Source organism: Musca autumnalis, unplaced genomic scaffold (assembly GCF_047663935.1).
Source record: "Musca autumnalis isolate F117 unplaced genomic scaffold, ASM4766393v1 scaffold_2, whole genome shotgun sequence".
NCBI lineage: Eukaryota > Metazoa > Arthropoda > Insecta > Diptera > Muscidae > Musca > Musca autumnalis.
Window position 1 is genome coordinate 28,683,023 of NW_027411755.1, and position 15,013 is coordinate 28,698,035.

General features: G+C 25.0%; 2 protein-coding genes across 2 annotated transcripts in view; both read left to right on the forward strand.

Annotated features, from left to right (window-relative positions):
- DIP-epsilon (Dpr-interacting protein epsilon) overlaps positions 1-15,013 on the forward strand; it is a 791,100-nt gene that overhangs the window by 735,293 nt on the left and 40,794 nt on the right. The window lies entirely within an intron of this gene.
- Positions 7,920-10,050, forward strand: LOC141392601 (membrane metallo-endopeptidase-like 1). Its single transcript, XM_073965532.1, has one exon. The coding sequence runs from the start codon at positions 7,978-7,980 to the stop codon at positions 10,012-10,014; it is 2,037 nt and encodes a 678-aa protein (XP_073821633.1). The 5' UTR covers positions 7,920-7,977; the 3' UTR covers positions 10,015-10,050.

The following is a 15,013-nucleotide window of genomic DNA, read 5'->3' on the forward strand; positions in this document are numbered from 1 at the left end:
TTTTATAAAACAAATATTTTTCAACAAACGTGGATTTTATATAAAACAAATATTTTTCAACAAACGTGGATTTTATATAAAACAAATATTTTTCAACAAACGTGGATTTTATATAAAACAAATATCTTTCAACAAACGTGGATTTTATATAAAACAAATATTTTTCAACAAACGTGGATTTTATATAAAACAAATATTTTTCAACAAACGTGGATTTTATATAAAACAAATATTTTTCAACAAACGTGGATTTTATATAAAACAAATATTTTTCAACAAAAGCTGGATTTTATATAAAACAAATATTTTTCAACAAACGTGGATTTTATATAAAACAAATATCTTTCAACAAACGTGGATTTTATATAAAAAATATTTTTCAACAAACGTGGATTTTATATAAAACAAATATTTTTCAACAAACGTGGATTATATATAAAACAAATATTTTTCAACAAACGTGGATTTTATATAAAACAAATATTTTTCAACAAACGTGGATTTTATATAAAACAAATATTTTTCAACAAACGTGGATTTTATATAAAACAAATATTTTTCAACAAACGTGGATTTTATATAAAACAAGTATTTTTCAACAAACGTGGATTTTATATAAAACAAATATTTTTCAACAAACGTGGATTTTATATAAAACAAATATTTTTCAACAAACGTGGATTTTATATAAAACAAATATTTTTCAACAAACGTGGATTTTATATAAAACAAATATTTTTCAACAAACGTGGATTTTATATAAAACAAATATTTTTCAACAAACGTGGATTTTATATAAAACAAATATTTTTCAACAAACGTGGATTTTATATAAAACAAATATTTTTCAACAAACGTGGATTTTATATAAAACAAATATTTTTCAACAAACGTGGATTTTATATAAAACAAATATTTTTCAACAAACGTGGATTTTATATAAAACAAATATTTTTCAACAAACGTGGATTTTATATAAAACAAATATTTTTCAACAAACGTGGATTTTATATAAAACAAATATTTTTCAACAAACGTGGATTTTATATAAAACAAATATTTTTCAACAAACGTGGGTTTTTTTATAAAACAAATATTTTTCAACAAACGTGGATTTTATATAAAACAAATATTTTTCAACAAACGTGGATTTTATATAAAACAAATATTTTTCAACAAACGTGGATTTTATATAAAACAAATATTTTTCAACAAACGTGGATTTTATATAAAACAAATATTTTTCAACAAACGTGGATTTTATATAAAACAAATATTTTTCAACAAACGTGGATTTTATATAAAACAAATATTTTTCAACAAACGTGGATTTTATATAAAACAAATATTTTTCAACAAAAGCTGGATTTTATATAAAACAAATATTTTTCAACAAACGTGGATTTTATATAAAACAAATATCTTTCAACAAACGTGGATTTTATATAAAAAATATTTTTCAACAAACGTGGATTTTATATAAAACAAATATTTTTCAACAAACGTGGATTATATATAAAACGAATATTTTTCAACAAACGTGGATTTTATATAAAACAAATATTTTTCAACAAACGTGGATTTTATATAAAACAAATATTTTTCAACAAACGTGGATTTTATATAAAACAAATATTTTTCAACAAACGTGGATTTTTTATAAAACAAGTATTTTTCAACAAACGTGGATTTTATATAAAACAAATATTTTTCAACAAACGTGGATTTTATATAAAACAAATATTTTTCAACAAACGTGGATTTTATATAAAACAAATATCTTTCAACAAACGTGGATTTTATATAAAACAAATATTTTTCAACAAACGTGGATTTTATATAAAACAAATATTTTTCAACAAACGTGGATTTTATATAAAACAAATATTTTTCAACAAACGTGGATTTTATATAAAACAAATATTTTTCAACAAAAGCTGGATTTTATATAAAACAAATATTTTTCAACAAACGTGGATTTTATATAAAACAAATATCTTTCAACAAACGTGGATTTTATATAAAAAATATTTTTCAACAAACGTGGATTTTATATAAAACAAATATTTTTCAACAAACGTGGATTATATATAAAACAAATATTTTTCAACAAACGTGGATTTTATATAAAACAAATATTTTTCAACAAACGTGGATTTTATATAAAACAAATATTTTTCAACAAACGTGGATTTTATATAAAACAAATATTTTTCAACAAACGTGGATTTTATATAAAACAAGTATTTTTCAACAAACGTGGATTTTATATAAAACAAATATTTTTCAACAAACGTGGATTTTATATAAAACAAATATTTTTCAACAAACGTGGATTTTATATAAAACAAATATTTTTCAACAAACGTGGATTTTATATAAAACAAATATTTTTCAACAAACGTGGATTTTATATAAAACAAATATTTTTCAACAAACGTGGATTTTATATAAAACAAATATTTTTCAACAAACGTGGATTTTATATAAAACAAATATTTTTCAACAAACGTGGATTTTATATAAAACAAATATTTTTCAACAAACGTGGATTTTATATAAAAACATTTTTCAACAAACTTGGATTTTATATAAAAAACATTTTTCAACAAACGTGGATTTTATATAAAAAATATTTTTCAACAAACGTGGATTTTATATAAAAAATATTTTTCAACAAACGTGGATTTTATATAAAACAAATATTTTTCAACAAACGTGGATTTTATATAAAACAAATATTTTTCAACAAACGTGGATTTTATATAAAACAAATATTTTTCAACAAACGTGGATTTTATATAAAACAAATATTTTTCAACAAACGTGGATTTTATATAAAACAAATATTTTTCAACAAACGTGGATTTTATATAAAACAAATATTTTTCAACAAACGTGGATTTTATATAAAACAAATATTTTTCAACAAACGTGGATTTTATATAAAAAATATTTTTCAACAAACGTGGATTTTATATAAAACAAATATTTTTCAACAAACGTGGATTTTATATAAAACAAATATTTTTCAACAAACGTGGATTTTATATAAAACAAATATTTTTCAACAAACGTGGATTTTATATAAAACAAATATTTTTCAACAAACGTGGATTTTATATAAAACAAATATTTTTCAACAAACGTGGATTTTATATAAAACAAGAATTTTTCAACAAACGTGGATTTTATATAAAACAAATATTTTTCAACAAACGTGGATTTTATATAAAACAAATATTTTTCAACAAACGTGTATTTTATATAAAACAAATATTTTTCAACAAACGTGGATTTTATATAAAACAAGTATTTTTCAACAAACGTGGATTTTATATAAAACAAATATTTTTCAACAAACGTGGATTTTATATAAAACAAATATTTTTCAACAAACGTGGATTTTATATAAAACAAATATTTTTCAACAAACGTGGATTTTATATAAAACAAATATTTTTCAACAAACGTGGATTTTATATAAAACAAATATTTTTCAACAAACGTGGATTTTATATAAAACAAATATTTTTCAACAAACGTGGATTTTATATAAAACAAATATTTTTCAACAAACGTGGATTTTATATAAAACAAATATTTTTCAACAAACGTGGATTTTATATAAAACAAATATTTTTCAACAAACGTGGATTTTATATAAAACAAATATTTTTCAACAAACGTGGATTTTATATAAAACAAATATTTTTCAACAAACGTGGATTTTATATAAAACAAATATTTTTCAACAAACGTGGATTTTATATAAAACAAATATTTTTCAACAAACGTGGATTTTATATAAAACAAATATTTTTCAACAAACGTGGATTTTATATAAAACAAATATTTTTCAACAAACGTGGATTTTATATAAAACAAATATTTTTCAACAAACGTGGATTTTATATAAAACAAATATTTTTCAACAAACGTGGATTTTATATAAAACAAATATTTTTCAACAAACGTGGATTTTATATAAAACAAATATTTTTCAACAAACGTGGATTTTATATAAAAACATTTTTCAACAAACTTGGATTTTATATAAAAAACATTTTTCAACAAACGTGGATTTTATATAAAAAATATTTTTCAACAAACGTGGATTTTATATAAAAAATATTTTTCAACAAACGTGGATTTTATATAAAACAAATATTTTTCAACAAACGTGGATTTTATATAAAACAAATATTTTTCAACAAACGTGGATTTTATATAAAAACATTTTTCAACAAACGTGGATTTTATATAAAACAAATATTTTTCAACAAACGTGGATTTTATATAAAACAAATATTTTTCAACAAACGTGGATTTTATATAAAACAAATATTTTTCAACAAACGTGGATTTTATATAAAACAAATATTTTTCAACAAACGTGGATTTTATATAAAACAAATATTTTTCAACAAACGTGGATTTTATATAAAACAAATATTTTTCAACAAACGTGGATTTTATATAAAAACATTTTTCAACAAACGTGGATTTTATATAAAACAAATATTTTTCAACAAACGTGGATTTTATATAAAACAAATATTTTTCAACAAACGTGGATTTTATATAAAACAAATATCTTTCAACAAACGTGGATTTTATATAAAACAAATATTTTTCAACAAACGTGGATTTTATACAAAACAAATATTTTTCAACAAACGTGGATTTTATATAAAACAAATATCTTTCAACAAACGTGGATTTTATATAAAACAAATATTTTTCAACAAACGTGGATTTTATATAAAACAAATATTTTTCAACAAACGTGGATTTTATATAAAACAAATATTTTTCAACAAACGTGGATTTTATATAAAACAAATATTTTTCAACAAACGTGGATTTTATATAAAACAAATATTTTTCAACAAACGTGGATTTTATATAAAACAAATATTTTTCAACAAACGTGGATTTTATATAAAACAAATATTTTTCAACAAACGTGGATTTTATATAAAACAAATATTTTTCAACAAACGTGGATTTTATATAAAACAAATATTTTTCAACAAACGTGGATTTTATATAAAACAAATATTTTTCAACAAACGTGGATTTTATATAAAACAAATATTTTTCAACAAACGTGGATTTTATATAAAACAAATATTTTTCAACAAACGTGGATTTTATATAAAACAAATATTTTTCAACAAACGTGGATTTTATATAAAACAAATATTTTTCAACAAACGTGGATTTTATATAAAACAAATATTTTTCAACAAACGTGGATTTTATATAAAACAAATATTTTTCAACAAACGTGGATTTTATATAAAACAAATATTTTTCAACAAACGTGGATTTTATATAAAAAGTATTTTTCAACAAACATGGATTTCATATAAAAAGTATTTTTCAACAAACGTGGATTTTATATAAAAAATATTTTTCAACAAACGTGGATTTTATAAAAAAATATTTTTCAACAAACGTGGATTTTATATAAAAAATATTTTTCAACAAACGTGGATTTTATATAAAAAATATTTTTCAACAAACGTGGATTTTATATAAAAAATATTTTTCAACAAACGTGGATTTTATATAAAAAATATTTTTCAACAAACGTGGATTTTATATAAAAAATATTTTTCAACAAACGTGGATTTTATATAAAAAATATTTTTCAACAAACGTGGATTTTATATAAAACAAATATTTTTCAGCAAACGTGGATGTTATATAAAAACATGTGTTTTTTCAACAAACGTGAATTTTATATAATACAACTATTTTTCAACAAACGTGGATTTTATATAAAAAATATTTTTCAAATAACCATGGATTTTATATTAAAAATATTTTTCAAATAACCATGGATTTTAGATTAAAAATATTTTTCAAATAACCATGGATTTTATATTAAAAATATTTTTCAAATAACCATGGATTTTATATAAAAAATATTTTTCAAATAACCATGGATTTTATATAAAACTAATTATCAATAAATACTTATGAAGAAAAAATCAATATTTTAAAATAAATTTTAAATATTTAAAAAAAATAATTATGTTTGAAAAAAATTAAAATATTTAAAAAAACATATCATTATTTTTGAAAAAACAAAAGTTCAAAATTTTTTGAAAACAAAAATATTTTAACATTAAAAAAATTTAAAACAATTCCAAATTGGTTCCCTCGAAACAAATATATTTTTTTACATTACCATATCGTCCATTCACCCTAATAAATAATGTTAATATTTTTTACTAATTGTGGATTTTTAATAAATTTTTTTATTGATCGTGAATTTTTAAATAATATTTTTTTATTAATCGTGGATTTTTTTAATAATATTTTTTATTAATCGTGGATTTTTTAATAATATTTTTTATTAATCGTGGAATTTTAAATAATATTTTTTTTAATCGTGGATTTTTAAATAATATTTTTTTATTAATCGTGGATTTTTAAAAAATATTTTTTTATTAATCGCGGATTTTTAAATAATATTTTTTATTAATCGTGGATTTTTAAGTAATATTTTTTATTAATCGTGGATATTTAAATAATATTTTTTTATTAATCGTGGATTTTTAAATAATATTTTTTATTAATCGTGCATTTTTAAATAATATTTTTTATTAATCGTGGATTTTTAAATAATATTTTTTATTAATCGTGCATTTTTAAATAATATTTTTTATTAATCGTGGATTTTTAAATAATATTTTTTATTAATCGTGCATTTTTAAATAATATTTTTTATTAATCGTGGATTTTTAAATAATATTTTTTATTAATCGTGCATTTTTAAATAATATTTTTTATTAATCGTGGATTTTTAAATAATATTTTTTATTAATCGTGGATTTTTAAATAATATTTTTTATTAATCGTGGATTTTTAAATAATATTTTTTATTAATCGTGGATTTTTAAATAATATTTTTTATTAATCGTGGATTTTATATAAAAATATTTTTCAATAAATGGTGATTTTATTTAAAAATATTTTTCAATAAATAGTGATTTTATTTAAAAATAGTTTTCAATAAATGTGGATTTTATATAAAAATATTTTTCAATAAATGTTGATTTTATATAAAAATATTTTTCAATAAATGTTGATTTTATATAAAAATATTTTTCAATAAATGTTGATTTTAAATAAAAATAATTTTCAACATATTTGAAGAAAATTGACAATATTTTTGAAAAACAAAAATTAATATTTTTGAAAAAAATTTTCAATGTTTTTGAAAAAATGTTTCAATATTTTTGAAAAAAATTTTTCAATATATTTGCAAACAATTTTTAATGTTTTTGAAAAAAATTTTCAATATTTTTGAAAAAAATTTTCAATATTTTTGAAAAAAAATAATTTTGAATAAAAATTTCACATTTTCACATTACCTTTTCGTCCGTTTACCCTAATATTTGTTTACTCAAAATTATTATTACCTCTTATATAACCCAAATAAAATTCGAAAAGCATATAAGTAATGGCCGCTTCACATTAATTTGATTAATTACCTGCGATCACACTTCGCGGAAGTTACGCAATACCGACGTAACAACCCAGTCAAAACAAATAAAGAAAGCATAGCGGCATTTCAAACTTAGCAATAAAGTAAACACTGAAACCGGTCATGTACTTAAGAATACCCCCAAATGAGCGGTGTGGTTAAGGCAAGACTTGGAAAATGAAAACAAAGAGAATATGTGGAATGAGAAGAATTGTTTATGTTTGAAATGGGATGAGATAATCTCTTCTCATTAAACATGAATTCCATAAAGAACGACAACCACATCATTAAATGAGCAGTAGCCTTATCTCTAGTGATAACCACCACAGATTGTCATTTTGAAATCATGTTTTACATTTAAATAATTATAAATTAAATTAAAGAATGAATTGTGAATTGTTAACAGTTGAGCCAATGAAACGCTGGCATTAAGTCTTATTGGAAAGCGGGAAAATAGATATTCGGCGTGGAAAATGTTACGATACGTTGGAGTAATTTCCATATTAATTACTGGTGGGATTTGGAGAGGAATAAATGCAGATTCTAAACCCAATTTACTGAATGAAATTAAAATGTCAATGGATCCGATGGTGGATCCATGTGAAGATTTCTATGCCTATAGCTGTAACAATTGGGCTGAACATCATCCAAATGGGGATTATGGAGAGAGTACCGGTCTGGTGGATAACCGAATGAATATACAATTGATAAATCACATGGAATCCAGCAGGAGGCCAGAAAACCAGGATCAACACATGAAAAAATTAAATTTTTTCGAGAAGGCCTTTACTTATTATGAATCCTGTGTAAATGAAACATCAAACAACTTTTTTCAATACTTTGATGGAATAAAACCTGGCAATCGTATAGAATGGCCCATTTTACAGGAAGCTCAAGCCTTGCGAGGAGGTGATGAGAATTACATACAACTTCAGTGGCCCATGGATGAATTTGATTTATTCGCCCTATTGGGTAAATTACAAAGCTATGGTCTTAATAATGTCCTGATAAAGCAAGAAATGGCTCGCACCCAAAATGGTTCTTTGCAAATTCTATTGGAAATACCTCAGGTGGAAGAGGATGAAAATGAAAAAGATGAATTGCCTGCTTATTTGTATTTTCTAGATGCTTTGGGTATACCCAAACTCAAGGCCTATGACTATATAAAAAGAATCAAGGCAACTCGCAAACATTGGCATCAAGTCTATCGCAATTTTTCAGAAACGGAATCGGAAGAAGATCAACCCAAAAAACTAAGTTTTGAAAAATTACAACACATTTTTCCTAAACTGGCCATATTTTTGGAAAATATCCTACCCAGCAACCACCTACGATCAGATGACTTTGTGGTTATTTATAATGTGGATTACTTTCAGTATCTAATGGAAAAAGAGTGGCCCTCTAGGGTTTCGCAAAATATTTGCAATTATTTAATGGTGAAATTTCTGATTTATCTTTTCAAGGATAAGACCCACGATTTTACAAAAATGGAGTGTATCAAGGATTTGAGAAATAAAATGGATTTGGCCGTCAATTATATTTATCATCAACACATTATCGTTAATGAGACCCAGCAGTATTATGAGGATATGGTTTTTATGGTTCATAAAATATACAAGCACTATATGGCGATCTTGGAGGAGAATCATCTAAAACTCAATTCCCAACAATTGGAATTATTAAAAACCAAAATAAACAGCTTACGCCTCAATTTGGGCAACTTACCCAAGCGCATTATCTATCCTCAATATCCAGAAAATTTGAAACAACAGGAACCGCCTCTCAATCCGCAAGAAATTGAAAATTTCTTTGCCAATATTCCCAATCTGCATCCTTCAAATTACTATCAGAATCATTTGGATTTACTCAAACATCGTTTTTGGAAATCCCTGCTCTATGAACAAAACTTTAGCCACTACATATCCACTGATAATGCACTAGGAAGCAGCTCCACTCCCATCTACTATGCACGACAAAATATGATAATACTTTTCCAAGGATTTCTACAAGATCCCATCTATAACCTCGAAATGGATCAGCTTAGTAAATGGTCTTTACTTGGTTTTATATTGGCTCATGAATTTACCCATGCCATTGATACCTCAGGTATGCTGTTTGGTCCAGATGGCTATCAACTTGACTCCGATTTGGGCATACAAGACCACGAAAATTTCACCCAAGCTTTAGAATGTTTGCAACAACAATTACCCACAGATTCCATAGATGAACGTTTGGCTGATTTAATGGGTGCTCGAGTGGTTTACAATGTCTACAGTAAGGAAGCCAACTGGCAGACAGCTGCACCACATAGCCAAATACCTTGGAAAAAGTTATTCTTTCTAAATATTTCACAATTTTTCTGTGGACGTAAAGATGTTAAATTTCGCGATCATGATTCTGATGCGGAACGTTTACATCAAATTGTTGCAAATTATCCGGTTTTTGCAGAGACTTTTAAATGCAGAACGGGTTCTAAAATGAATCCAATCAAAAAGTGTAGAGTTTTTTAAAAAGTTATTTATTTATTTCAAATATTTATTATAATAAAAAATTACAATAAAATTATATAAAAAATAGCACTAGCGTCTAAGGCTATCGGCTAATTTTAAAAAGTTATTGTACATAGTTTGTATTTAAGTAAATAATTAATAAAAATAAAAATAATTTAAAAAATTAAAAAGAATTAAAATCAATTTATGTTTTATTTGCAATATTGTAAACAAATCTTAGATGTACTTTTCCAATAAATGTAGATTTTTTAAAGAATATGTTTTTCTATAAACTTATTTTTTCAAAGAATTTTTTTGCATAAACGTGGATATTTTAAAGAATATTTTTTACATGAACGTGGATTTTAAAGACTGTTTCCTTACATAAACGTGGATTTTTTAAGAATACTTTTATAGACGTGTATTTTTTAAAGAATATTTTTACATGAACTTGGATTTTTTAAAACATATTTTTTTCATAAACGTGGATTTTTTAAAACATACTTTTTCCACGAACCTGGATTTTTTAAAACATATTTTTTTCATAAACCTGGATTTTTTAATGAATATTTTTTCCATGATCGTGGATTTTTTAAAGAATATTTTTTTTTTCAATTAACCTGTATTTGTTAAAGAATATTTTTTCCATGATCGTGGATTGTTTACAGAATATTTTTCCATGAACGTGCATTTTTAAAGAATAATCGTGGATTTTTTAAAGATTTTTTTTTTCAATTAACCTGGATTTTTTAAAGAATATTTTTTTTTCAATAAACCTGGATTTTTTAAAGATTATTTTTTTTTTCAATTAACCTGGATTTTATAAAGAATATTTTATATTTTCAATAAAACTGGATTTTTTAAGGAATATTTTTTCCCTAAAAATGGATTTTTAAAGAATATTTTTTCCATAAATGTGGATTTTCTGAAGAATAATTTTCCATAAATCGTGGATTTTTTAAAGAATATTTTTTTCAATAAATCGTGGATTTTTAATGAATATTTTTTCAATAAATCGTAGATTTTTTAAAGAATATTTTTTTAATAAATAGTGGATTTTTAGACAAATATTTTTCCTTAATCATGAATCTTTAAACAAATATTTTTCATTAATCGTGAATTTATAAACAAATATTTTTCATTAATCATGAATTTATAAACAAACATTTTTTATTAATCGTGGATTTTAAAATAAATATTTTTGATCAATCGTGGATTTTTTAATAAATATTTTTTTATTTATTTATTTATTTCGGTCTATGGAACATAATTTCCTTACAGACTATGATTTAAAAAATATAAATATTTACAAAAAAAAAAAAAAAAGAAAAACATATTTTTTAATCAAATTTAGTTAAAAAATATAATTTAAAATTATCGTTTGAAATGCTGAATTCTATACACTGGTTGAATTTCTTTTGGTATTTCATGTTAATGGAATTGATAAAACAAAAAGCCCGTGTTAATGGGCTATGATTAGCATAGTTAACGCGGTGTAGGCAAACGTTAAACACATCGGTATATCTCATTTGCCTAGGTGGTACATAAAGCGGTATATGCGATATTAATTCTGGAGAATCAATTGAATCATTAATCAAATCAAAAACAAAGAGAGCCGAATTAATTTTTCTACGATGCTCAAGAGTTTGTAATCCCAAAAACAAACACTTAGAAATGTATGTGGAATGGCAAATGGAAGGAAAAGATTTTAAAGCATGTTTAACAAATAATCGTTGAATTCTTTCTACGCGGGAGGTATGGGATATACCATGTGGATCCCAAATAATTGAAGCATATTCAACTCTAGATCTCACAAAAGCTGTGTAAATAACTTTTAGAGTGCAAGGATCAGTAAAGTCATTACAATTTCTCTTAATAAATGCTAACATTTTATAAGCTTTCGGAAGCATGTAATCGATATGAGGCACAAACGACATGGCTGAATCGAAAACAACCCCAAGATCACGAATAGTTTCAACTGTCGTCAATGTATGTTCACCAAGTTTAAAGCGGTATGAAATAGGATGATGGGATTTGTTATATGATATGTGAAAACATTTAGAGATATTTAAAGGTATTCTATTCGAAATGCACCAATTGTATAGATTATCAAGATCAGCCTGCAGATAAACTGCATCCAATAATGAATCTACTTTCGAAAAAATCTTAAGATCGTCTGCGTAAAGCAGGAATTTGGATCTAAAGAAACAAGAAGAAATATCATTAATGAACAAATTGAAGAACAAGGGACCTAATACGCTCCCCTGTGGAACACCAGATGTTTGAACATATGGTGTAGAAATGAAATCAGCAATCCTTACTCTACAGATTCTATTTGATAAGTAGGAATCAATCCATTGTAAAAAAGATGAGTGGAAGCCTAAACATTGTAATTTGTATATTAATATCGAATGGGACACTTTATCAAAAGCTTTGGAGAAGTCCGTATATATTGTCTCAACTTGGCTTTTATGTTCCAAGGCTGAGATGCAATATTCACTAAATGTTGCAAGATTTGTAACTGTGGATCTGCCAGTGAAAAATCCGTGCTGTTGCGGAGAAATAATTGATTTTGTTAAGAAAAACAGCCTTTTGTATACAATACGCTCAAATAACTTTGACACGCAGGATAACTTAGATATAGGCCGGTAACAAGAAACATCATGTTTATTGCCGCTTTTAAAAACTGGGGTGATTGATGCTGTTTTCCAGCAGTTTAAAAAAACACCTTCTTTGAGGGACAAATTGAAAATATGCGTGATTGCAATGCACAGACTATTATTGCATTTTTTAAGGAGGAAATAACAAAGACCATCGGCATCAATTTTAGTGTCGTTCTTCAATCCATGTATTGCTTCAAAAACCTCATCTTTTGAAATGCACATAGATCCAATATTCAAATTGGTTTGCGATAAACAAAATTCACCATTAAAAGATGTGGGAACTTCAAAATTAGATTTAAAATATTCGGCAAAAAAGTTAACAGTATCATTACCTGAAATAGAGGTCCTACCATTCAGAGAGACTGTGGTAGGAATATCAGATTGTTTCTTTTTAGAATTTATGAATGACCAAAATGCTTTGGGATTAGATTTTATTTCTGATTCCTTATTGAGTATATAATGTTTATATAGATATTTGTTGAGGAAATTAAATTCACGTTGATAGTGAATAAATTTTTCCCTATCATAAGGGGAGTTTGATTTGATGAATCTTCTTTGAAATTTATTACGAAGATTTTTAATTTTCTTCAGATTTTTGTTGTACCAAGGCTGTTTATAAGATGTGTTTGTCATTCGCGGAACATGTTCATTTATAATATTAGACATTTCTCTTATGAATAAGTGCTGAGTCGAACTATCTTCAAACAATGCAATCCAGTTAACAGAGGCCAATATAGAATTAAGCAATTCAAAATTACATTTATAAAAATTAAAATTTGCAGTATCATTATTTAAAGAACTTTGCATATAAAGAAATGAATCTATTTCAATTACCAATGGGTTGTGATGAATATTCGACGGCGATAGAGGTGATAAAGATTCACTAAGATAAAATTTACATTCATCAGATACAAATACAAGGTCAAGAAAACGTTGAAGGTTATTGGAGACATGGTTAATTTGAACTAAGCCCATGGCAAGAAGAGTATCAATAAAAGAAATTTCATAATCTCTAGTAACATTTATAGGATCTAAAAACTCACTACAATCATGACGGGCCCATGAGATGTTTGGTAGATTGAAATCGCCCAATACACACAAAAACGAATTGTTATTGACCACTCCATCCAGCGTTAATATATTAGAAACGTGTTTATCGTATAAACTCCCAGGACTGCCAGGTGGTACATATGAAATGCATAAGTATATTTTGACATTGTCACCACGAACGCATATAATTAGCTGATCAAGTAAGCCATTATCTATATCAAAAAGCTCCGATTTTAACTCCTTCTTTACTGCTAAAAGCACTCCACCTCCTCTCGAACAACCAGTGATATCGCCATTACGGTCTTTTCTGTAGACATCAAACAAGTTTGCATCAAAGAATTCAGAACTAAAAAAGTCCTCATTTAGCCACGTTTCCACAAGAGCAATAACATCAAAGTCACATTGGGACGAAAATTCAAAAATTTGCTTAGATTTTGTACGCATGCCAGAAACATTTTGGTAATAAATTGATAATCCGCTATTGACGTCAGCTAGTTTTGTTGATTTTGGGTTAGGTTCCTCCGAAAATTTATAAAGGGACGGACCTTAATGTCCATAGGCCAAATCTTTGGATCCAAAATGTCGTTATAAAAACAGGAAGAAATGCAAAATTTAAAGTTAACCTTCTTCAAATTCGAAGTATCAGCATCTTTTTTTAATAATTTAAAACATTGCATATGTTCTTTCGCAATACTAGATTTCTTTGCCACATAATCAATAACTTGATCAGCAGAAACACTCGGCTTAAAGGATGCCAAATGTATCCATTTTTTTTGATTTAATAACATCTAACTCATTAGGTTCTGAGTTAGCACCAAAAACAATTCTACGTCTTCTATGCCTACGCCTCTGAACATCAACCCAGTCATGGGTATTAACTGCAGGTTGGACAGTTGCATCAAACATGTCGTTGCTAGCATTATCAGTATCAGCATGACTTACAGTATTAGCATCTGTGTGTTGTGACGATAGCGACGAACAAGATAAAGGGGGGAATATTATTTTCTTGTTTTTATCATTAGCCTTTTGTTGCGTTTTAGATGTGGAATGCGATACAACAACAGGTTGATGGTTACTTTGTTGTTTGTCTATTTCTTCATGTTTTGCTTGACTCTCTTGTTTGCCGTTCTCCATAATCTTTTCTTTTAGTTCAGATAATTGAGCAGATATTGAGTTTTTTATTAGCTCACGTAACTCTCTCACTTCACTAGACAATGAAGAGACATGAGAGATTAGGTTTGACGTAACTTTTAGGCAATCATTGCAATTGTATACAATGTTAGGATTTTGTAAAAACAGTTCACCGA

What these genes read in the sequence shown, in the direction of transcription:
- LOC141392601 (XM_073965532.1), top strand. Translation starts at nt 7,978, where the DNA reads ATGTTACGATACGTTGGAGTAATTTCCATATTAATTACTGGTGGGATT.